At 39.5% G+C, this 24980-nt stretch overlaps 1 protein-coding gene across 1 annotated transcript in view; it reads left to right on the top strand.

The window, feature by feature from the left end:
• LOC100729132 (protein kinase C-binding protein NELL1) overlaps positions 1 to 24980 on the top strand; it is a 647616-nt gene that overhangs the window by 31035 nt on the left and 591601 nt on the right. Inside the window, exon 7 of the mRNA XM_063256783.1 lies at positions 9543 to 9671. Within this exon, the coding sequence (XP_063112853.1) occupies positions 9543 to 9671 (129 nt within the window). The remainder of the gene's footprint in view (positions 1 to 9542; positions 9672 to 24980) is intronic.

Here is a 24980-nt window from a genome sequence, read left to right as displayed (position 1 = left end):
AACAGAAAAGCAAATGGGGATGCTCAATAGATAGAAGTGTGTGGAGCAGAGTGAGTATTCTTATTATGCTGTGGAAAGAAAAAAATCAAGAGGTCTGTTTGAAACTAGGGGCTGAGTATGTGGCTTGGATTTGATTCAGATATGACACGTACTACACACACAGACACACAGACATAGACACACACAGTCATGTGTGCATGCACATGAACAAACTGAGGAACAAGGACAAAGATGACCCCTGATTTTCCATTTACTGGCATCTTAGAGGGACATGGAGGACCTGAAGAGAGGAGCATGGCTTGGGAAGCAGGATCAACAGTTCGATGTTAGCTCGGTGAGTTCTGAGATGCCTGTGTGGTACGAACGTGGGTGACTGGATGTGATGACAGCTGTGGGTAAAATGAGGCAGACTGAGCAGCGAAGATTATTTCCTGTGTGTTTAGAGAGGAGCATGAATTGTGATTATTGATCCTAGATGTTCTTGACCATTTCCTATGAATAATTGGGCACAAGTATTGGTCCATATTTAATTTCTGTTAAGAACAGATTTGTAGAATGAAAATCTTTATCCTAGATGAACTACATTTATTTTATAATTTTTCAGAAAATAGAAAGGCTATTGTTTTGGTTCCTTTCTCATTGCTGAGACCCAATACCTGACACCTGCAATTTGAAGGAGGAAAAGTTATTTTAGCTCACAGTTTTTAGGAATTTCAGTCCATATTTGGTTGGTCAAAGGCAGGGCAGCATGGCAGAGGGGCATTGCAGAGGAGAAACTCTTTGTGGCATGGCAGACAAGCACGGGACTTCTTTCTTTCTCTTTTTATTCAGGCTACAAGCCTATTGGTAGGTGCCATACATAAGCAGAGTGAGTCTTCTATCTCCAGTAAATCCATCATTCATACCTAGAATTAGGCAAATCCAAATTTGTGCTAATGTAGTTTCTTCCAGTTACTTCTGCAAGGCCCCACTTGCTCCTAGTGCCTGAGGCTTGGGGAAGCATCTAGACATAAGCCATAACACTCCTCTCCTGGCTTGCAAAGGTCTCATGCACATCCCTTTATGCAAAATGCATTTATTTGTTTCTAAGAGTTTCCAAAGTCATAGTAATTTTAGTATTATTAGAAGGTCTAAGTCCCAATTCTCTGGAAAATTAAACACTTCCAATATATAATGGCATAAGATAAACATTCCCATTTCAAGAATTTCTAATAGGGAGATACAAAGGAATGAGACAAAAACAATCCACCAGGGCAAACATTAAATCCCCAGTTCTGTGTACAGCACCCATGGTGAACTGTGGTGTGATGTTTTTCCATTTATTGAAATTTATTGGTACAATTTAGATATACATAGTGACCACATAAATTATAGGAAGTTTGTGAATGTACATGATATGTCAGGATTTCTCTCTCTCTCTCTCTCTTTTTTTTTTTTGCATTCCCATTCCCTCTTTTGAAACTCTAAATCCTCTCCCTGTTCATAAAGCTCTGTTTTCATTTTATCCTTTTTTTCTCATTGTTTTTCTTTTCCTTCTTTCTTTACTTTCAGTTGCAGCCTTCCTGGCTTCTCTCTTGGGCCATCTTTACTCATTTCTTGTGGCTTTCCTCAGACAGTCCATATTCCTGGTTTCTACAAACTTCAGAGTTCTCCATAGCACTTTTGGCTTTACCCACAGAGCTTTACGCACTGCCTTCTCAAAGGCACAGTGACTGCCCTCTCAGGCCTTCTGAAATTTGCATGGATGTCAGAAGCTTCGTTGACTCCACAACTCCTGCATTCTGCACGCATGAAAAACCTGCACCACGTGAATGATGCCAGTGTAAGATGACAACTGGAGAAGTACCCAAGCTTCTGTCTTGCCTGTAAAGGTCAAGTGCCTGGATAGCTGAGCACTGTGAATCTAATCCCAAGGAACAATTCTCTAGGATGCTGCCATTGTGAATTAGAGAATTTCTTCTCAAATCAAAGATATTTATCTTTGCAATTGTAAGGCTGCCAAAGTTGGAATCCTGTTGGTTCTTGCCATGCCCTTAGGTCATGTACTTTTTTATTGTACAATTGAGAATTACATGATTTTTTGCTACTAATCTTTTCAGCAATCAGGTTGTCCTGTATTCCATCTCTGCAGGCCACAAGTGTACTGGAGTTTTCTTTCTGGCCAAACTTAAAACTTTCAAAACCTTTGCTCTTGATCTTTAAACTTTGTTCTTGATTGTTAACATATAGTAGATCTGTCTAAAAGCCTCCCAATAGTATCCATACTACTGCCTCAACATTAGACTGCTTTGAATTTTTCTACCAAATTTATTAGTCTACTGCACTTAATTTTAGTCTCCTGAAAAGTCTCTGGACATGAGTAAAATGCAGACAAATTTTCTGCCAGAGCGATCCTTTCCAACTAAAACTGCTTGAACCTGCTCTTTTGTGGCTGTCAGAATTATGGTCTTCTGAGTTCTGACCAGAATCTCTCATCAAGCTCAGCTCACAGGATTCTAGGGCTGCTTCTCCATCAGGGATCTACAAATCTTTCCAAACTTCTCCTGTACAACATTTCTGAGGGCTTCTGCACCACAAGTCAAGTAGTATCATAGCAGTGACTCCACTTCTCTGTCTTAGTTACTTTGTCATTGCTGAGATCAAACATCCAACACTCACAAGTTAGAGGAGGAAAGGCTTATTGTCACTCACAGTTTGTGAAGGTTTCAGTGCATAATCAGTTGGCTCCAACTGATGGCATCACAGAGGGGCAGCACAGAAGTGAAACAGTCCATGACAAGGGAAGCAGGAAGCACTGAGACATTCTTTTTCCCTGTTTATCCCGCGTAGGCTACGAACCTATTGATTCATGTCTTGCACACCAGGGGGGTCTTTCTTCTTCAGAAAGGTCACCATTCAGTCTCAGAAACCAATCAGTGGACTAACTCAGTATCACACAACCTTGATCCCGTTGCCTCCTCAGAGCCCAAACTATGAGTGTGTGAGGATTTGGAGGGCCATCTGGATCTAAGAAGTAATGGTTATGAATGACTTATGAATAAGTATCAGGAAATAATCACTAGTAATTGTTTATACCCTCAGCTATGTAAATGTCAGGACTACTTTTTTAAAGTGGTTTTGAGAACTTTAGAATCAAATTGTGACCGCCATTTCAATTGTCTTGGATGAATAAAATCCCAGACACATTTTCCTATTTATTTTTTGTTTTTTGATACTGCAAATTGAACTCAGGACCTTGTGCTTGACAGGCTGGCACTGTGCCACTGAGCTTTATCCTCAGCACCTGGATGCATTTTTCTAACCTGGGGATAGTAGTAACTGTGGTGTATTATAGGAATTTAATGAAGTACAGCTAAGCATTATTCCTGATATATTGGAAGAAATCAGCAATATTAACATTTTCAAATACGAGTTATTGAAAGCAGAGTGAAGATTCCTCAAGAAAGTAAAGCTAGAAATTCCATTTGATCCACTATTAATCTTCTAGGTATCATCTTCAAAGAGCCACAGATACCATATCACAGTGGTCCGTGCATACCCATGTTTATATTAGTAGAGCTCCTAACAGCTAAACCTTAGGAGTAAGCAGATGTCCATCAACAGGTGAATGGAAAAACAAAACACAGTGCAATATTGCTCCACCAGAAACAAAGATAAATTTGAATAATTTGTAGCAAAATTGAGGCACCTTGAGACAATAATGTTAAGTGAAATAAATCAGATATACAAGCTCAAATAGCACATGGTTTCTCTTAGGTGAGAGACTCAAAACATAAATAAATCACAAAGCAAAGGATAAATAATAGGAAATAGAAAGATAGTTCTTTTGAAAACAGGAAAGAGACAATGAAAGGAATTGGGGATGGGAGACAAAGAATTAAGATGTGTTAAACATAAGCAAGTGAAAAACTCTTGAATTTTTTGTACCTTATTCGTGTGTCTTCTGTGATCACATTATTGCTTGTAATTTCATAAAAATACATACATTAATATTTTAGGAGGAGGATAGATTGGAGGAGACTCCTACATTTTCCTCAGTTGAGAAAAAGTGTTCCAAAGTCTGGTTGGAGGGAAGTGGGGAAGGAGAAAGAGAGAGAGAGAGAGAGAGAGAAAGAGACAGAGACAGAGACTCTGAGACTGACTGGGTAGCAATGAAGCAGCAAGTGAAGACAAACAGCCAGGAGAGAAAGCTGTGCATCTTAAAATGCCATGGTGTGCAGACACACCAGATACGACAGACAAAGCCTTTGGAAGGATTCTGAAAGGCAAAGAATCAGTTGCGCATTATGAGTTGGCGTTCGACTCAGAAGCTGATGCTCCGTTGTAAAAATGGTGATGACCAGCTGGGGTGAAGTCTTCTAGAACTGGACTGGGGTAAGGACTGTATAGCTGTGTAAGTTACTGAAATATCATCAGATTTGCTACTTGCAATAGATAGATTTTATAGCATGTAAATTGTACCTCAATAAAAGTGTTTAAGGACAGAACTATGGTGACCAGCACATGAGACAGATATGCCTTCCAGTCGGCTATGATGGGGGATTGCAGGGCCCTGCTGTTTTCACCCGTCCATTGGTTCTGCCTCTAATTTGCAGACTTCTGTCTGCCCATTTGTCCACCCATCTTGTAAGTCATCATCCACAGCACCATCCCTGTGAAGGGAGGTTTTGGTTAAGAGTAATGAGTTAGACAGAAAATCTAGTGCAGAGAAGTTGGAGTGATTGAAGTAATGCTTCTTAAGATATGGCAGAGAGGGGGAGAAGGAGAGAGATAGAGAGGGAGAAAGACAGAGACAGAGGCAGAAAGACAGATAATTTTTTTGAAAATGAGAATTTACTTTGCAGAATTTGAATGTGTGCATATAAAAATGATGTCTTTATCCTTTAGATGGAATACTCAGAATCTATTGTTCTAGAGAGTAGAAAATATTGATTAAAAGCTCTGGCTTCAGTCAGATTTGGTTCATGACTTTCTGTGCCTTACACATGCAGTAGCATGTTTGAATTTCTGTTTCTCCATCTGTAAAACAGGGTTGTTAATTCTGCTGTGTAGAGTTGTTAACAGAATGAAATGGAATAATGCATGTAAAACACTTAGCTGATTACCACGCTCATAGCACGTGCTCAATAAATGTTAATTAACCTCATTACTATACCCGTGCCAGACTATTTAAGATTCCCCCAGTTCATCCTTTCTTTTTCACAAACATTAAAATTGTATTTTTCCCATGAGGATCTGTGTCCTGCCCTTTTTCAAGTTTCTATATAACATAGTTTTGCATCCTACAGAAATGATTTTTCTGTCTCTGAAACACTTGAGAACATTTGTCCTGCTTGTATTTCAATCCATGTAGATTGCCTAGCTCTGATGCCTCCTCACATGTAACTTACCTCTTCTTAGAGTTTGTAACATAGCTATGGGCAGGGGGTATTTTAAATCCCTTTGCATTTCCGGATGTTTCTCTGCAAAGGGGGTCCCTATTTAATCCTGGCTGGATGGTTGCTCCCTCATTGTGGTAAGGGGGCCTGAATAAATACTGCAAATGGTGGCCCACATTATTTAAACAGACAGTTATTGTGGCACAGTGGTGAGACTCATTCATAAAGGATTCACTGTTAGGGTTGGTTTGTCTCATGATCCTTCCCTGAACTTGGGATAAAATTTTCCCAACTTCTTGCATTGTGAGTAGACAGGGAACATGCTTGATAGAGTGATGTACATTCGAAAATATTTTATTTTTCTTACTGTAAATTTGAATATTTAAATCATTTTTAATTGACAATAATTGTGCATGTTTATGAGTTATAATGTGGATGCTTTGAGATGTTTGCAGTGGTGTTTGGAAAGTTTTACCCGTACTGTCAGATGCATGTAGTAAGAAAAGTTCAAGTCACCCAGAAACAATGACAAGAGAAATACAGCGTGTGTGAGAAAAGATGAACCCGTGGCACTGGTTACAGTCTCATGATGAGTAGAAATATGAGAGCTACTTATTGATCAGTTTTGATGCAGCACTTGAAGGGCAGGCTCTTCGAGCAAAGGGAGCTCTGGTGCCTAAAATCATTCCTGTAGTGAAAAAAAAACCTCGTGGTCTTGGTCATGAGCTCCTTGAGCCTTTGTAGAACTGTTCTCAAGTGCCAGAGGCTTTGGATTGCTAACAAGTTAACCTCTTAATCCTCTTGTTACTGGGGCAATCAGCAGTTAGCAGCTCACAGACATGAGGCTGGCTGTAATACTACCTCCCCCAGGGATGTGTAAGTATTTCCCAGCAGCCCAGGAAGGGGCTACATTTTCCACTTTTTAACCGCTGAGTTTTGCTGTGGTAAAAGGTATATGACATACTGGGAGTAGACAGAGATTGCACTTGGCCAGACCTGACTGAAAACCCTGGCACTGCTGCTACGAGCTGGGTGTTGATGGGTTTGAGGGCTGGAGCTTCCCTTTTCTTATCTCGAAATTATAGCACTGTTATTCTGAACTTCATCATTACTGACCTAGCATCGCGTCCTCACCACTGTGGGCACTGCGTACTGATGAGACTCTGGATACGTGTGTAGCTGGAGCTGTTCCTAGTGGTTTCCATGCATCAGCCCACTTCACTTTCTCAGCAACATATTGATAAGGTGTATTATGCTAGTATTATCCTCATCTAAAACATTCAGTATAATTTGTTGGTAATATTTAATAAAATGTATTTTAATCTTCCAGATTAAATGTAACCTAAGTGTGATTGGTCTAAAATTCTATTTCAAAGATAAAAGCATTCTAGAATCTCATGTGGAAATGAATTAATTTTGAAAGTTTGTCTAGTCCAGCAATTTCTGTATTTTCTAAACTCTAAATTGTTGTTCCCATGATCCACATGTCAAAAATATAGAGACATAGCTCTTCTGTTGAATTGGGACAGGGGCCTTGAACTCTGTGTGATGATATATCTGTGCCCAGGGCTCTGAGGAACATGTACTGAAAATCACTGATTTTCTTCATTTCCCAGGACATGTACCTGGATAAACAAAATGATTTATAATATTTCTCAGATGCAGACTTGAACTACAAATGACATGTCTTGATTCCTAGATCTATTTGTTTCTATGACAACACAATATGTGATTCTACATAGTAATTATTATTTGCTAAAGTTTAAAATACCTTTGGATATTTCACAATGGAACTTTAAAATACCTTTGGATATTTCACAATGGAACTTTGAAACTTTTGTAGTAGATCTAACCTGTTCCTCCTAGATCACCCCAAAGTGCTGTATGATATGTACACAATTTCCTTTTGGAAATTTGATGGGTGAGGTTTAGGACTGGGGTTAGGGTTAGGGCACTAGAGTAAGGGGGGAAAATTAGAGACAAAAAATATTGAAAAATTCTGATGACACTAAAACAAGTAAGTACATTGGGTTGGTATTTGTCCTGAGGACACTTTTAGTCCTGTGTTATTTGGGGTATGGCTTCTGATGGACGCAGTGAGGAGGCAGCACACCTTGTGCCTGGTGTGAATGGCTTCAGTAAGAACCTTGAAGGCTAAACCTCTCTGAGGGTGAATTAGGAGAAAATTCATTGTGTGAGGGAAGACCTGCCTGTCAGCCTTGAGTCTAGACTGTGGTCTAGAAGGGAAAATTTGCATTTTGAAAAACTTAGCTCTACAATGTATTCTTGGTTAATTTCCATCCCCAAGGCGAAAATGTAGTTTATACTCGTTTTAGGCTGATAATTCCAAGGCAACTGATAGAACCAAGCACAAATACTATCTGGGGAAATGCAATTTAGAACCTCAAGTAATTGTCTCAGATTAAATTCCAAATGATATGAGGTTGCAAATAAAAGAATTCCTCGAAATACAAAAGCATCTTGGGTGACACTTAGCATAAACAACAAACTACAGGATTGTGTGTATACAAATTGAAAATATTGGAATTATTCATGTAAAATATGCATGTGTAAAGTGTTTAACAAAAATAAAAACTAGTAAACTTAAAAGATGATATAATAATGGACTATCAAATTTGACCAAACAGGGCAAAAATGAATCAAACCTTATTCTAGAAAATAAAAATATAGTAAGTGAAAATTTCACCAATATCAGTGACTAAAACAGAATGTGGCAGAGCTCAAGATAGAAATAATAACTGAAAGACTTTTCTGGAAGTCACAAAGTTCAGCCTAGAGAGGAAAATATATGTATTATATGAAAGTAAATCTAAGCAACAGGAAGAAGCACTCACAGAGACAATGTTTGAAGAAAGAATATTTGATCATTTTCTTAAATGATGAAAGAGTTCCTCAACACTGACTCAAGAATTCCAAGAAACCCTAAATAAAAATAAATGCACAAGTACAGACCTTAAAGTAAAACTAAACAATACAAACAAAATCAGTCAACCAACCAACCAGTCCAACAACCAACCAATCAAACAACCACTATGCAGTGAAGAAACCAGCCAACCAAACAAGGAAACAAACAAAAACTCAATCTTCAAAGTATACAGAAAGAAAAGAGGTAACTACAGATCAAGGAACTGGATTAGCAACTGAATACTCCCTAATGATCAATAGAAGTTATAAGGAATGAAATAATATCTTAAATACATTGAGATAGAAAAAGTATATGCAGTAAAGCTTTTTAAAGTATGAGGATAGTCTATGGACATATTTAGATGAATTAAAATCTAGTACAGTAACTGTTAAAAAATCTTCACTAAAGGAACGTTCTAAGGAATACTTAAGAAGAAAAATAATTATTCTGAAGAGAATGGCAGGAATTCTGCAAGGAATATTGAACAAAAAGTGTCAAATATGTGCTTTAAAATGATTCCCCAGGAAACATGTTTAAGTATGTCTATAGAAATCTTGTTTATAATTCAAAATGTGAAAATAACACAAAATAAATTGTGGAATCTTCATACTACAGAATAGTTACTGCATTGGCACCTGATTCGTTCAGGCATTAATTTGAATGAATAGAACAAAGCACACCATATAGATTTGCACAACATAATTTTATTTCTATGGACACTGAAATGTACAAAGCTAAGTGATATTTGTTTGAGGATAAGAGCTTGTGTATGACTAAATAATAGATATGTGAAAGGGAGAAATCAACACAAAATCCAATGTTTATCTCTGTTGGCTGGGAGAAGGATCCGTTGGATGGATATAAAAAAGGAATAGCAATAGTATTTTCAGTTTATTTTATATATTTGTATTTTTTTGTGTTGTACATTTTATGAGAAAACAGTTATAAAGATTAATTATATAAGAAGGTAATAGGAAGAGGATTTGGGACCAACATGGGTAACAGCTATCTGGTAGGAATGACCTTATCAACCTGAGTATCCAGGAAAAAGAACCCTTAACGATGAGGATGGCCAGAGTCCTGTCTCTCTTTTCCATCGTTATCCACCCCAGCTTTGAACACTGCCAATGTGTGTTTTCATGCACTGTGATAGGTAGTGACAAATGTTTTGTGTTTTGTCATCTGGAAGTCTTCTGTTTCCTCCTTTCCTGATCTGAAGTTTTTTGTGCATCTTACAGGTCATAACTTCTGCATGGAAGCGCCTAAATGTGGTGAAAACTCAGAGTGCAAAAACTGGAATACGAAAGCGACTTGTGAGTGCAAGAATGGTTACATCTCTGTCCAAGGAGACCCCGCCTACTGTGAAGGTGAGGAGGAGGAACAGGCTCCTGAGAGCTGGGGTTAAAGACTGACAGCCATCGCTGGCCTTTGTTCCTGGGGACTCCTACAGACACCCTATGTTACTCCAGGTGCTCTGTTCCCTGGCTTTATCCAGGCTACCTCACCTGAGAGAACAAGATCCTGTAAGCTGGTGAGGAACGCAGGGACTCAGCACATCCCACGTCGCACTGTGTCTTCTGACCAGAATGATCCTAACACGTGGCTTCCACTTTCAGTTTTGAGGAGATGGTAATCTCCAAGTTCAGTTATGTACCCTGTGCTGGATTCTCTTCCGATAGCGTTTGGCATTTATTTAACCCCAGCTGTCATCTTTTTCAGGTGTCAAGGTCAGGGTTTTTTCAGCTGGATTTCTTAATGACTGATTCATGTGCTGCCCATTACAGATCTTTAAGAATCTCAGTTATTACAGTCATGAGTTTGGCTCCTGGGATGACGCCATTACACTGGGTTTCTACAATGCAGTTTTCTACTCCACAGAGCAGAGCAACTCCGCTGTTGCATGTGAACAGTTCTTTCCAAACTCAGATTGGTGGTGGGCGCCATGTGCCCTCCTCCCTTAATATGGCAGAGATGTGGCTTAGCTCTTCCTGTGTAGGGGTGCTGCTGTAATACCTGAGCCCACCCTTTCCTGGGTGCCCTCTGGCTCTCCCCTGTCAGATTAGAGAACTTCTACCAGGCAAGGGGATGACTGGACACTTTTCCTGTCCCAGTTCCTATCGTTGCGGTCATTCCTTTTACTGTCACTAATTAAATACTAAGCCATGGTGATCTGGTAATTGGGGAGGTAGCTCTCTTGAGTTAAGTAAGTGGTGTAAATCTGGTCACTGCTCCACAAGTATTTGATTCTGAAGTTGGTATTGAGAGTCCCCAAGGTAAGGATAACAGTGGTCTCTGCCGGTAAGAGTAAGTAAACTCCTTTCCCTTCTTCCCTTCTATGTCCTTTCTCCTGAGTTAACTTTTTGGGTTTGGCTAAAGACTAGCAGTTGTAGAGGAAATGTATGTATTTGCCTCTCGGGTTGGTAGTTGGTTGTTTTCATAGCTTCAGGAATATTGTTAATTTGTCCTTTCCTTTTAATTAGCAGTACTCTAACAATTTTTCCTTTTCTTTCCAATACCTTTTTATCCTTTTGCTTACCTTCTAGATGTGTTGGTTAGAGAATGAAGCTGCTCTTTGACATGAACCTTTTTATCTACCCTTTAATATCATGTTACTGATTTGTTAATTTGGGGGAAATGGATTGTAAGTTTGAATACTTCATAGTAAAGTCTATTTTAAAATTTTATCTTTCACAGTTTTCTAGCAAAACATTTAAGTCATTATAAGAAAAATTAACTTATGATCAGTCTGTCCTTTCTTCACCATGGAAAAAAAATGCTGCCAGGCAGGGTCCTATGATTTAAAAAGCTTACTTTCCTACTTTCTGCTTTTTGTGGAGATGGATTCCGAACAATTATAATACTGATGTCAAGAACATGGAAATAATTGGGATCTTGGTTCCATGAACACTGGCAGACCCTTTAGCTGTCCAGGGGATTCAGTGCACCCCCATTCCTGGCCCTCCTAACTAGGGAGACCTGGAAGAATGGGGTAGAGAATTGCTGACCCTAATTCTCTTTGCTTCTGTTCTCCTCCATTCTTTTCCCCCTTGGACACAGCTCTAAGAGCAGCCCCTGTGACATTAAACTTGCCATTATGGGAGCCCTTGTGATACTGTGCTGAGTGGCCTTAGGTCTGAGTCACTCTTCTTGCACAAGCTTCCACTTAGCTCAGCATCTTCACTGGACCTTGGCGGTCTGTGTCTTGGTGCTTCCTTGGGTGATGGTGATGGGCGTGGACATCAGTCATCTTTCCATTTTCCTGGAGACTTTCTACAAGTGCATTTGTTCACAGGAGGCCCCTGAGGAGAAATTGCTGAATGACTGGACTCTTTGAGTGTGCAGAGCTCAGAGAGGACAGCAAGGTTGAAACCCAGGGGGAGCAGCTCTGAAAATGGAATGGAATCTGCATTTCCAGTGGGAAAAGATGCCTCCTCCCTCAGCCTGCCATCTGTAGCATGTCCTCTGATTGCATGGCGGCTGCTGTAGCCGCAGTCGTGGTGAGGCATGGCAGCATCCCAAGCAAGCAAGGAAAGAAGGATCAGGAATCATAAATCTCCCTACATGGAGTTCTGTCTTTTTATGTTGAAAGATTCTTACAGAGCAAGGCTCCACAGCCCACCTCTACCATGCACATAAAGCTTGGCCTGTCTTAGTTTTCAGATCTGGATTAAATCCCCGTGTTCGCTGCACTCTTAGACCAGTGTTGGGGAAAAGGAAGGAAATGACCACTACTGGCTTGAGCTAACTTATCATGCTGTAGAGCGGGAGTACTTTGTCTTTCTTGACAGCAAGTGATCTTTGTCCTTTGTGTAAACCAAATCGGGATGCAGCAACAGAAAAGCACAGAAGTGGCTTTTGGGGGTGGCCAAAGCTGGGATTACCTTACATTTTTAATGGTGAAAGTGAGTTTGTGACCATTTTCTTAGCTGTGTCTTAAGAAATGCCCTCTGGAGTAATCTGTCAGACAGGTTTAGAGGTGAATACTAAAGCCTGGTCTTACTGGCTCACCCTAACCTAAAGAGAACTAGATAATTCAGAGACTGCTTCATGCAAGCTGTTTTTTTACCCTGTGTGAATGGAGCAAAAATGGCCCATGTTATTAAATCCCAATGAACAAGACTGGTTTGCAAATTAGAACAAAATATTACTTGCATTGTCCAGGCTATCTTGAAAAGCCTATTTGGGATGTTAGTGCAAGAAGAAGCAAAAAGGCTTTCAATTTTCTTAACTTCCTAGGTTAGTTGCAGAGCTGTGGTGTATTAAGGACTCCCGCTCCACAGAGATTGTTGTAGAAACTGCTGGAGAGGAGATAGCGGAGTTCCTGGCCAATCAGTGGGAAACAATAAGACCTTTTGTCAGTGATGAAACAATTCACAGGAGGCTGCTTCTTTTTGCCCTTGCAATTCCAGCAGGAACTGTCCTTATTTTGAGGATGTTCTTAGTTGTATTTCAGTATTTTAGGAACCTAATGAGCAGAAGCGTTTTCTGTATGATGACATTTTCAACTACCTGGTCTTAAATAGCTTCTGACCCATTATTTTAAATGGGAAGTAACCTCTGGGAAAGTACAGCAACTAGGTCCTATTGGTGGTCTTTCTTCTTGAATTTAGAGTCTGAATATATAGTCTTATAAACTCCATCTTCCTGCGGTAAGAAGTTATTTTGATGAATAAGAATACTGTGATGTCCTTTACACTCTAGACTCTGCCATGTATATTCACTACTACAAGTAGCCTCGAATGCTAAGACCTTTACTGCAGAGTGTTGTGAATTTTCCAATGTCTTTTATATCTGGTGTAGTTTCTGAGGATTAAATACATCTGTGAGGAAATTGGCAGCATTGGGTCATTAGTGCCCCATTTTACAAATGTACATGTGACAACCCAGAGAAATGAAGATAAACCTCGGTGTATTTTTATTCCAGGCCTTATTCTTTGGCCTTTTGCAAACCCTCCCACCACTCGTACTTTTCCAGTATCACACACTGTTCAAAATATTGCCTCCTTGTTTTGTTCTACATCTGGTGGGGTCAGGGGAATATAAGCAGGTGTGACCTGTGTCACTGTCATTTCGGAGTGAACATGCTAAAAATGTTTGCAGGACTCTACCTCACTTTCTTTTCTATCTGGCACAAAACCTGACAGTGTTCAAGATCAGGACTTATCTTTTAGCCAGTGTTACAGAATGAAGATGACTTGGAGCTGGTGACAACTGACAGGTGATGGACGCATAGCATGAGTGAAAAGTAATCCTGTGTACCCAGGAATGTGCAGTTTTTGGAGGTAGTGCTGAGGGGCAGTTACCTGTTGCCTCTTCCTCTGCTCTATTTACTGATATATCCACCTGACTTAGCTCATGCAAACCTTGTGAGGTTTGAAGAATCCATGCTCACAACCAAAGCAGATTGCACCCCAGCGAATGTTGAATGTCCCCAGAGGTATAGAGAATTTGGATGGCAGTAGCCTGCACTGGCTCAGCTGTCAGAAGATAGATTTCTTGAATACTTCACTTGTAAATTAGTGCTTAGTTATATCAAATCCAACATGGTAAGCTGGATTTCCCAATTAGTGTGATCATGAGATAGTATGTGTCTAAAATTCAGGAAACTCTCATATTTACTAAGCATTCACCATTGTTATTGCCATCATGTTTGTTAGTGATGATGACAGTCTTTTTTGAAATTGGTGTTCTCTGTGTAGTCAGTCCTTTGAGAAAGTGGGCTTCCCATGGTTTTCTGGGAGAATAAATGTGTGGTGAGGGAAACGGACTTTGGGTTGAAGAATGAGGGCTCACCAATTCTCTCAGGGGCCAACGGTGAGCACTGGGGCACCCCTCATGATAAGCTACAAAGATGGACTCATTCTTTTCTCAGGAAAGCACAAGCAGAGGTGCACTCAATGATATATTTGGACGAAAGCTTCCCTGCATTGGCATGAAGTTAGTAACTTCATGTAATAAGAGTTCTGAGGTGTGTATAGCAAGGCAACTAATTAACAAGGTGACTTCTAACTTCTTTTCCATGATTGGTAGTGACAATGAAGAAATGACGCTTTCAGAGGGAAGAGGACAAGAAAGTGGCAAGGAAATCAGTGCATACAAGAAAGAGCTCCTAGAATAGCTGAAAGTATAGAGATGTATGGGATGTACCAGCTGAGTGCACTTCCACAGAACTAATCTGTAAATTCTTGATTAAGAGAATTTATGGGAAAATTGGCCAGTGTACTTCATTATACTTCTAATTATCCATGAGTTAACTACATAACTTTTTTTAACATTTTTTAATTACCTTTAAATGTTTTACCTGTTTTAAAATGCATGAGCACTGTGATCTATGTAGCCCAATTGATGCTCAAATCTGGCCTCCCTGAAACCTTGCTTTGGACGAGGATCAAAAACCTCTTCTGGTTATACACTGCTAGCAAAAGCTTACCTCTCAGCTCCATGACCATTGGTTTGTGTGGAGTGAGAGTGCTTGAGATAAAGAAACCTTGGCGCTGGGTGCAGTAATGCACTCCAGAGATGATTTTGGAGGGTTGTAATTTCTAGTAGTCTGGGCAACATAGGAATTCCATGAGGCTTTGTCTCAAAAAAAAAAAAAAAAAAAAAAATTAAAAAGCCTGGGGGTGTAGCTCAGTATGAAGTTCCTATGCTCAATTTTTGGCTTGAAAAACCAAACCAAAATAAAATAAGATCAGATCAGACCAGACCAGACCAGACCAAACCATAACAAACCAAATCAAACCAAACTGAACCAGACCAGGTCAAGCAAAACCAAACCAAATCAAACTGAACCAAAAGAAATGGAACAGACCAAACCAAAACAGACTAGCCCAAGCCCAATCAACAAGTATTGCTCTCACCATCTTGTTTTGACTGATGTTCCTCTATTCTGTTTTGCTTGATAGTACCAGGTTCAAAAGTTTAGGCAACAGCTGTGAAGATAGTGCGATTCATTATGACGCCCATTCTGGTTGACTATTATTTACTTTTGAAGACCTATAATGTCTCCACTGTTTGTTGGTTTTGTTCTTTACTGTTTTGTTCAATTTTATTATAACTGATGATATAGGCAATTCTATTAGAGATAGCGGGAGGCATTATGGTAACCATTGTTGATCACCTTGTATTATGCTTTTACATTACCTATTATGTCCACCCTTTTGATTTGACTGACTCTGTTCTGTTATGTCACATTTGGTTCCACTCTCTTCTAAAAAAATAATAAGAACTGTGGGAGCAACAAAACCCAAAATGTGTACTTGTCATTGTACAAAAGAGAGGAAAAAAAAGTGCTCTAAATGATATAACTGCATGTATATTTAAGTGTATAAGATAGATAATGATATTACTGAGTTTTGTTGGATCATTGAACAGAACTGTTTGCAGTCTCACTGTTGGAATGTCCACTTTATAAGCTTTAATTTTGTAACTTGAACAATTATTCCTAAGATGACAATATGTAATCCATTAACTAGTGATTTCCTACTGTTTATTTTTTTCGGTAAATCTGTATAACTTGTACCCTTTCTCTGATTTTTTTTTCTTTTTCTCCTTAAATAAAATTAAAAAAAAAAACAAATTAACTTTGAAGTCTCCTTCTTACCTTCTTAGCTCTCACAGCACCTGGAGGTGTCCAGTGTTACCCAGGCACCTGTCAAGCCCCAGTTCCCCCTGTAGAGGACACAGAGATCTCTAGCCTTTGCTTTGTCAGTGTTATTGTGTGCCGTTGTCCTCCCATGAGCTGTGCAGCAGGGCTCTTGTCCCGGGTCTGTTTTTTGTCTGCCTCTGCCTCTGCCTCTGTATTTCCAGGGCTTGCTTTGCACATGCATCGGTTCCTGCCCTTCCTCTCCTCTGAGGCCTTCTGAACTCTCAAGCCCTTGCTCCAACAAGTTGTTGCTCGGAATTATATTAAACAGAAAAATAACAGCAAATCCAAATCCTGGGTATTGTACCTAAGTTATGTCAAAGGGTTCTTGTTAAACTTCTGGGTGCAGGAAGATTCCTCATCAAGCGTTTGGGCCAGAAGTATCCCTCACTTGTGTCCCTCATAGTGCCTAGGCAGTAATTCTTTCCTCAGTCCTGGGTCTCCTTCTGCTGAGTCTTTGCAAATCTCTGTCTCTGTCTCTGTCTTTCTCTGTCCCTGTAGTCATCGCTGAAGTTGTAGCTCAAATGTGACCATTCTAGAAGAAACCTTTCCTAAACTGGCTAAATTAGCTCTGCTACTATCCTCTGCTACTCTGCAGACAAGTTTAGTTTTTGTATTTTGTTTTTTTATAACATGAGTTATTTAATATCGTCTTTCGTTTACTTTGCCTCATTAGAATATAAACTGCACGAGGGAAGACATTTGAATTTATTCACTGTATCTCCAGCATCTACAGTAGTGCATTGTGAATTGTAGACATTCAGCTGTATTTGTTGAAAGGAAAAAAGGAAACAAGGAAGGAAGGAAAAAGAAAAGTGAAGAAAGTGAGCTGCAAGTTGATTCATGTACAAACATGTGCTATGACTTGTTAGTGCTGATAAGAGATGATTTATAAACTGCAGAGTCTGTAGGCCAGGCAAGAACTGTTCCTGCTAATGCTCAGTCCACGTGTTGCTGAAATGCTGTCAGCGAGCTTCATTTCATGGAAACGACACTGCCTTTCCTTCACAATGCTTTCCTTCATCACAGTGAGTACCTGTATTTTGATTTTCATAAAATGGAAATTTTTCAAACATTGTTCTGGTCAGCTGTTTAGAGAAAAAAATCAAATTCTGTGTGACTTAAAACAGTGAAAATTTTTGTTTCCTGATTCACGTAATCTTTCAAATAAATGCTTCTGATTAACTTACTTTGGGATATTTTTGTTCAAAGCCATGACACAAGGAACCAAGTTTTTTCCCTCTTTTGGCCCCACCTTGTGCAATGCATGGCTTCTGAAGTCACTTTGGAAGGGAAAGGGAAGGGGAAGTCACCAGTGGGAAACATTTTATGGGCCTGGACTGGTTCCGTTCCACTGGCCAGGCCTTAGTTACTGGTCATAGCCACCTTCAAGAGAGGTTGGTAAATTGTCCTGTCTGTGTGCTTTGAAAGAATCTGTTTTGCTGAATAGTTTCTGGTCTTGTAAGATTTTCTTGTTACTAAATGAAAAAAAAAAAGACACTAATTTTAAGTCTTTGTGTTTTGATTTTCTGTGTTCTGCGGCTCTGGCTTCAGCGAATTATACTGAAACTTGCTCTCTTGGGAACTCCTTGGGACTTAATTTCTTAACTACTTCCTTTTCTTTTTCTTATTGGCATTATCCATGGGCTTCTCTGTGCTGCCACTGCGTCAGGTCACTGGGGTTCGTTCAGTCCTTTATGTACCTCGTGTCTGAGCAGGACCCATGCCTTTTTCTTCCAGACAAAAGTCACAATCTCTATTTCTTTTTTTTTCAATCTCTTATATGATGTGGTTCTGAGCTTCATGTCAGGAGGAATGAAATACATGTAACAGCTTGTATATATTTCTGAACAATAAATATCCATCTTCCATTAGCAGAGATACATACATGCTTGCTAACTAACAAAAGATGCTTGCTAACTAACAAAATCTCAGGTTGTGAAATTTCAAGTCGCATAGCAAAAGAAAGTGAAAAACTAAAACAATGTGAATACAGAAAAAGAAAGCTCTTAGGCAAGAAACTAAGCAGGTCACTCCTGCCTGGCAGCTTGCTGTGGTGGCTGGCTGTCTTCACAGAGTCCTACTTTCTAGTGTTGTCTTAGTTACTTTTTTCTCATTGCTGAGACAGAGTTCCCAACACTTAAAGTGAGAGGGGGAAAGGTTCATTTAGCTTGCAGTTTGCAGAAGCTTCAGTCCATAATCAGCTTGCTCCACGGCAGGGTGGCTTGGCAGAGGAGAATAGTTCATGGCAGGCAGCAGGCAGCAATGCAAGCAGGGCAGGGAATGGGGAGAAAAGCCTCGTTTTATTGTTTATATTGTGTCCAGGCTACAGCGATTAGGGTGTTGCCAAACCAATCAGCCCACTGATTTAAAAATCACCCCCTTAATTTCAGCACTCTTAATCCCAATGCCCTTAATCTCAGCACTGTACCATGAATCAGTCACACACTCTAGATCTACCCACCACTGAAACAGCCCCGTCTGGGACTGTGTGAAGCTCTGAGGGACATCCAAACACAGCCATAACAAGTGTTTCTCCTGCCTCCACGTATTTTCTTGACAGCTCCCAGGATACTGATATATTGGATGATCAGCCAGCTAGGAACAAGGAGATCTTGACTGATCTCGCTTTGCCACTGACCAACTGGATGACCTTTGAAAGTCACCCATTTCTCCATGTTTGATTTTCTCACAGTCCAAAGGGGACTTGTAAACAAGGCCTCTGTAAAGCCTTTATTGATTTGGTCATGGCATTTAAATAAGGTATTGAATGTGGAAGCATTTTTTCAGACTGAAGAAGCATAACGATGTACTTTGCATTATTTATGATTATGATTGCCTGATAACACATGATTATAATAACAATAAATAAGTTGCTCACCACTGGTAGTGCCGTGCTAGCATTCAGGGCTTTGCAGGCCAGCTAGATGGTGGCTGTGCACTCCAGATGTCGCTGTATCTACCAGTGTCTGCTCTAACCACTGTTTTGTGTTTAGTCACTGAGGGGTGTGTGGAAGTGGGTGGGGCATCCGTGGTACACAGCACAGGGGGACCCCATTTCTGTAGTGATCCTGGTGAGTGGCACTGTGGAGATTATGCAGTATGAAGCCTGCAAGGTTGTATACACGGGTGTTTCCCCGGGGGAAACCAGGCAGTATGCACAGAGCCTGGCCTCATTCTTTCAGTGAGTATTTTTTATTTAAAGTCTTTTATTTATAAAATAAAAATTGTATTTCATCCTCTTCTCATTTACAAATGCTTTATCTACATGTTCCCTTTTAGCTATCTTTTTTGTTTATAATTTATTTTTATTTTTGGTTTTCAGTGTAAGAGAAACCATGCGATTGTTAAGCTTGTGTCTGATTTGTTTCACTTAAGGTTATGGATTCCTGGTGCGTGCATTTTCCCACAAATCATTCAAGTCTGTCCTCCTCTAGGGCAGAATTGTGCTCTATTGTGTGTGGCTAATGCAGTTTCCTTATCTGTCATCTGTTGGTGGACATATAGGCCACTCCCAAGGTTTAGCTGTTATGAATTGTGCTTTTATGTCATGAGTATGCATATGTCACTAAAGCATGAAACCTTTAACTCTTTCAGGAGGATGTCTTGAAGGAGATTAGCTGGGGCAAAGGGAATTTTTAGGATTAGTGTTGAGGAATCTCCAGAGTGATTTCCTAGTGTATATGACCAGCAACAACGTGAAAGTATTCATTCACCCTGGCCTTGGTGGCTTGTCTTATTATTTGATTTCTTGACAGTAGCCATTCTTTCTGGAGTGAGATGGAATCTTAGTTCTGATTTAATTTGCGTTGTTCCAGCAGCAGAGTTGTTGAGCATTCTTTCATGTATTTATTGGCCATTTTTATTTCCTCTTCTGAGACCTGTTCACTTAGTTGCCCACTTTATAATTGGGTGTTTCATTTGGGCAGGGGCTAAGTTTTGAGCTCTTTATATATTCTAGATGCTGGTCCTGTTTTCAAGGAATAGCTTGTAAAATTTTATTTCCATTCTGTACAGATTAATTGACCATCTATGTGACTGGATCCTGCATTGGCTGCTAGGAATCCAAAGATGGTCTTGGCTATAGATTCTACCCTCAGAATTCTTTCAGTCTAAAGACAGAGAGCAATGAAGTCAGATGATGAACATACACTGGGATTTGTTCCGCCCTAGGGTTTAAATAGTGCCATGTGGGAGCAGTATGACTTGCCAGGAGCAGCTATCAACAGCTGCCCCATGGGAGCATGGCTGAGGAACCGAGCACTCAAGAATACAGCGGCCCACAGGAGTAGGGTGTCCTCCATAGAAGGGTCAGCACACACAGCAGCACAGAGTGGAAAGTTGAGCATGGCTGTAACATAAAAGACTGGGCAGAAGCTGAGGATGGAGACACAGCTGATGGCCAGATGGTGGACAGCACCCTAAATGTGCGTGGAAATTCAGTTTGTCTTGGAGACCAACACACACATAGGTAGAGTGCAGGCATCAGACATGTATGGAATTGGATCCATTCAAACATTAAACTTACAGTTATGTTTATTTCCATCTGATCCTTCTGGTTTTCTGTTTGGTGTCAATTTTATTTACTTATTTTTTCTTTTGAGTATTTTTTCTTTTTTTTCAATTTTATTTAAAGAAAGACTAAACAAAGCAGAAAATAGGTAGAAATAATACATATGTTCAGAGAAAAAAATTAAACATTAAGAAATCACTAGTTGATGTTTACATATTGTCGTTTTACAAATAGGTGTTCAAGATACAAAAATGGAACATGTAAAGTGAGAATTCAAACACCAAGACTGCAAATAGATCTGTTTAACTGTCCAACAAAAATTTAGTAACATGATTGTCAATCTTATACACTGAAACATACATGCAGTTATCCACATCTTTATTTATGTTTAGATTAAACAAACTAAAGTGGGTTAAAATCACTCTGAACAAAGAATAATAGTATTGCTAGATTTCATATAATGATACTCTGTGATCAACATTGGGTATTGTAGTGTCTTTTTTTAATTTAATTTAAAGAAACACTAAACAAAACATAAAACAGGTAGAAATAATACATAATTTCAAAGAAAAAAAATAAACAATAAGAAATCATTAGCTGATGATTCCAGATTGTCTTCTTACAAATAATTATTCAAGATACTGAAGTGGAGCATATAAAGCTGGGATTTAAACAGTGAGACTGCAACCAGTTCTGTTCAACTATCCAACAAAAACTCAGAAATATGGTTTTCAATTCTGTACACTTAAACACATATGCAGTTATCCAGTTCTTCAATTATGTTGAGATTGAGCAAACCCAAGCAGGCTAATGTCACTCTGAACAAAGAATAATACTATTGCTGGGTTTCACACTATGACACTCCATGATCAGTACTGTGTACTTAGCATCCCTTTTTCGTCAAAGTATCTCTTCATTTCATCATGTGTCATAAGATCTGTTCTCATAAACTGTTTATAAATTCTACACATGCATGAGTCTTAACATGTATTTCTATCTTTTCTATATTAGAGGGAGAAATAAATCAAAGCAAGACAGAACAAGAAATATTCCTATAAACACATGAAATGAAAAAAAAAACATATAAGACTGTTGTACAAAGAGTTCTACCATGGTTCTTGTGTTGTCTCTTGTTATCTCCAATAGAATTGGCTACATCATCAGACATAGTATAATTGAATATATCAGTACATAACAGTATTAATAAAAGCACAACATTGTATATAGAGAACTTCAAAAGCAGGCAGTTATCAAACCAGAATGTGTATCGTAGAGTCTTGTCATCTTCAGTGTAGTTGCCTATACTCTCAACTTGATACTGTCAATTATATCAGTTTTGAATAAAATCTGTTGATACCAAACAGCAATCAAACAAACCAGATTTAAATAAGATCCATCATTATACAACAGTATAAGTCATAGAGGGCTCCAGATTAAGATAATAGGAAATTAAAGATGATTACTGTGCTAGATCCTGATGTTTTTGGGATAGATGTCTGTGCCCTCAAATCTAATGCAAGTAGACAAACTGGGACAGAATAAAATCTATCAGTAAAAAAGAAAAAAAATAGAATAAAATCTATCTAAGTAGAGTGGTGGGAGTAATGTGGGTTTTAAATCCAGATATACTATTAACAGTATATTCTACCATCTTTTTTAAGACTCTCCCTCCCTTTTCACTTCCCCAGAGTATACCGTGCATTTTTAGGTCGGACCAAGCCCCTTGTTTTTAAACTGGCAGAGGAGGACAGCCTGCTATTTACCTAAGTGTTTCTGAACCTTCTTTCTCCTGGCCTTGATTTCTAATTGTATTCCTTTTCCTGTTAAAGCCTGTCTTTCCAACTTATTCACAAATACTGGTCTAGTTGCCCCTATTACTTTCTGGTTCTCTGTCATGTAGAGCATTGTTTTTTCACATTTGATTTTCAGACCATGTACTCTTTTTCATGTTAATTATATTTCCTATAAATGGCATCTCGGTAGACCCTGCCTCCTGATCTACTCCATGTTTGTTTTTCTTTTAATTTAGTGTATCAAGGCCATCTATATTCGAGATTATAACCAACCTTCTCTGCCTCATTTCTGTTACGCTTTTTTTTTTGTCATCAGTTGTCTGCTCATCTTCTTCATTTTGTCTTCTGCTCCATTCATTGAGGCCTCTCTGCCACTGTTCCTGGAATCTTAATACTTTTCTCTCTTTCTAGAATGCCCTGCAATATTCTCTGTAGGGTTGAATTTGTGGTTGAGAATTTCCCAAGTTGCTCTTTGTCTTGGAACCATCTTTTTTCTCCATTAATTTCTAGAGACAGTTTAGCAGGGTATATCAATCTGGGTTGGAGGTTATTTTCTTTCAGGGCTTGGAATATTTCACTCCAGGCTCTTCTGACTTGATGGTTTGTGTCAAGAAGTCTGCCATTATTCTGATGGGCCTCCCTTTATAGGTTATCTGTTTCTTGTCTCTAAAAGCTTTTAATATTCTGTTCTTATATTTAATTTCTGGGACCTTGAATATTATATGCTGGGTGTAGCTCTATTTTGGTTGTAGATGACTGGAGTTCTGTATGCCTAATAGATCTGAATATCATTTCCTTTTCCTATGTTTGGGAAGTTTTCCTTAATTATTTCTGTGAATAGACTTTGTACTTCCTTTGTTTGTACCACTGCTTCTTCATTCACATTCTTTATTCTCAAGTTGTAGATCCTCTTGTCATCTTCTAGCCTTTGTATTGTTACTGCTTGTTTCCTTGTTATTTTAAAAAAGTTTTTCCTTTCATAATCCCATATTGCAAAACTATCCTCCAGTTTGGATAATCTCTCCTTAGTTTCTTTCAAGCAGATTTGCCTTCTTGCCATAAGGTTTTTTTTATTTCCTGATAATCTCTTTGAATCTGCTTCACATATTCTATATTTTCTTTATATTCTTCATCAAATGGTTCTCTCATTTGTTTGAGTTCCTCCCTTCTGTCTGTGTCTGCTTGAGGGGTGCTTAGCATCTCTTTTATTAATCTCATATCTTGCTTTACTAGGCTAAATATTTCCCTTTTGAACTCATCTATGAAGTCCTCAAGATATCTCTTTATGTCCATAGGTACCATGTCTAAAATTTCATGTTTGATGTTCTCATTCTCCTTTGTATTTATCTGTCCTGGGTCAATGTTATCAGGGTTGGGACTTGGGGACTTTTTGTTGTTGCTTCCTCTTCCCATCTTTTTTGCTTCTTCCAGGAGGCCCCCAGTTTCTTTCTTTGTTGGTTACAATTCTTCTGAAGCACTGGCTAGATGAACCTTCACACTGCAGTGTGCTAGTAAGTTGCAGACAGGAATGGCATATGCTGGCCCCTCCCTCTGGATCAAGTCTAGCTGCTGTGGCCTGTACTATATTATTTTGTGTCGCCTCCCCTCCAAGCCAGTCAAACTTCTGATACTTCACTGGGTTAGTGTGTGCCACCACCTAGGGACTTGATTTCAGATATCCTATTGGGTCTCAGCCAGGTTACATGACCCAGTCTTAGCTCACTCCAACAATGCTGCTTGGGAAGGGAACAATTGACTGAAGTCACTGCTGCCCCTTGTACTTGGCAGGCCTGCCCAGTCCCAGAATGTCATCTTCCAGAACCCCCCTTTCTGTGGTTTGGCTCTACTCCCATCATTCACCACAGGTTGATGCAGGCATCCTGCCACATCAGCTCTCCCTTCAGCTTGCTGACCCCTAATCTCGGTGTAACTATGCCTCCAGTGTTGAAGCAGCAGGGCTTCTGGTGGCCCAGTAGGTCACAGGGGGGCCTTGGGCAGCCCAGCAGATTCAGATATAAATTTTATAATATGCATGCATTAGCACATTATAAATTAGCACACACATGCAATAGCACGGGCATGTGCTTTACTAGTCATGTGTGTACATATAGGAGGTAGATACACAAAGCTTTTTTCAGCAGTGAGGATTTGTAGTGGCTGAGATCTGGGTGAGACTTGGAGATGGCAAGGACCCAACTGGATCTATCTGTTAGAAAACTGTGCTTAAGACCATGGAGGTATCACTGGTTGGAGATGTGCTGCAGGTAGGGATCCAAGTCAAGCAGTAGCTGGTGTCTCTGTGAGTTCTCAGGCTTACCTGTGTAGGCAGAAAAGGGACAGAAGCATCACTGAGAATGTCAGGAGGATTCCTCTGGCCTGCTGGTACCTCTCCTTATATCTTTGAACTCCTCTTGCATAAGATTCCTGACTGTGAATTGCTTGTGAGAGCTCCAGTATCTGCTGTTTTCCCCAATATTATCTTGCTTTGCTTGGAGCAGGATGGCACCTGGAGGCCAAGTCTGCAGAATGGCCTTGTGTTATTTTTCAATGATTTATCTTCATCTTAAGGATCACAATGAGACATCTGTTAGCTCGCTGTACAGTGCTGCATGTATTATATTTTTTGTTGTGCTTAGTATGTGAGGCAGCAAAAAAGGGAGGGAAGAAAAGTAAAAAAAGGAAGGGAATAATACCCCCACTTACTTTCAGAGACAGATCTAATGGA

The sequence above is a fragment of the Cavia porcellus genome, unplaced genomic scaffold, assembly GCF_034190915.1.
Source record: "Cavia porcellus strain 051 isolate PalLab524CR breed Dunkin Hartley unplaced genomic scaffold, mCavPor4.1 scaffold_9, whole genome shotgun sequence".
Lineage (NCBI taxonomy): Eukaryota > Metazoa > Chordata > Mammalia > Rodentia > Caviidae > Cavia > Cavia porcellus.
This window is presented reverse-complemented; position numbering and strand designations above follow the sequence as displayed.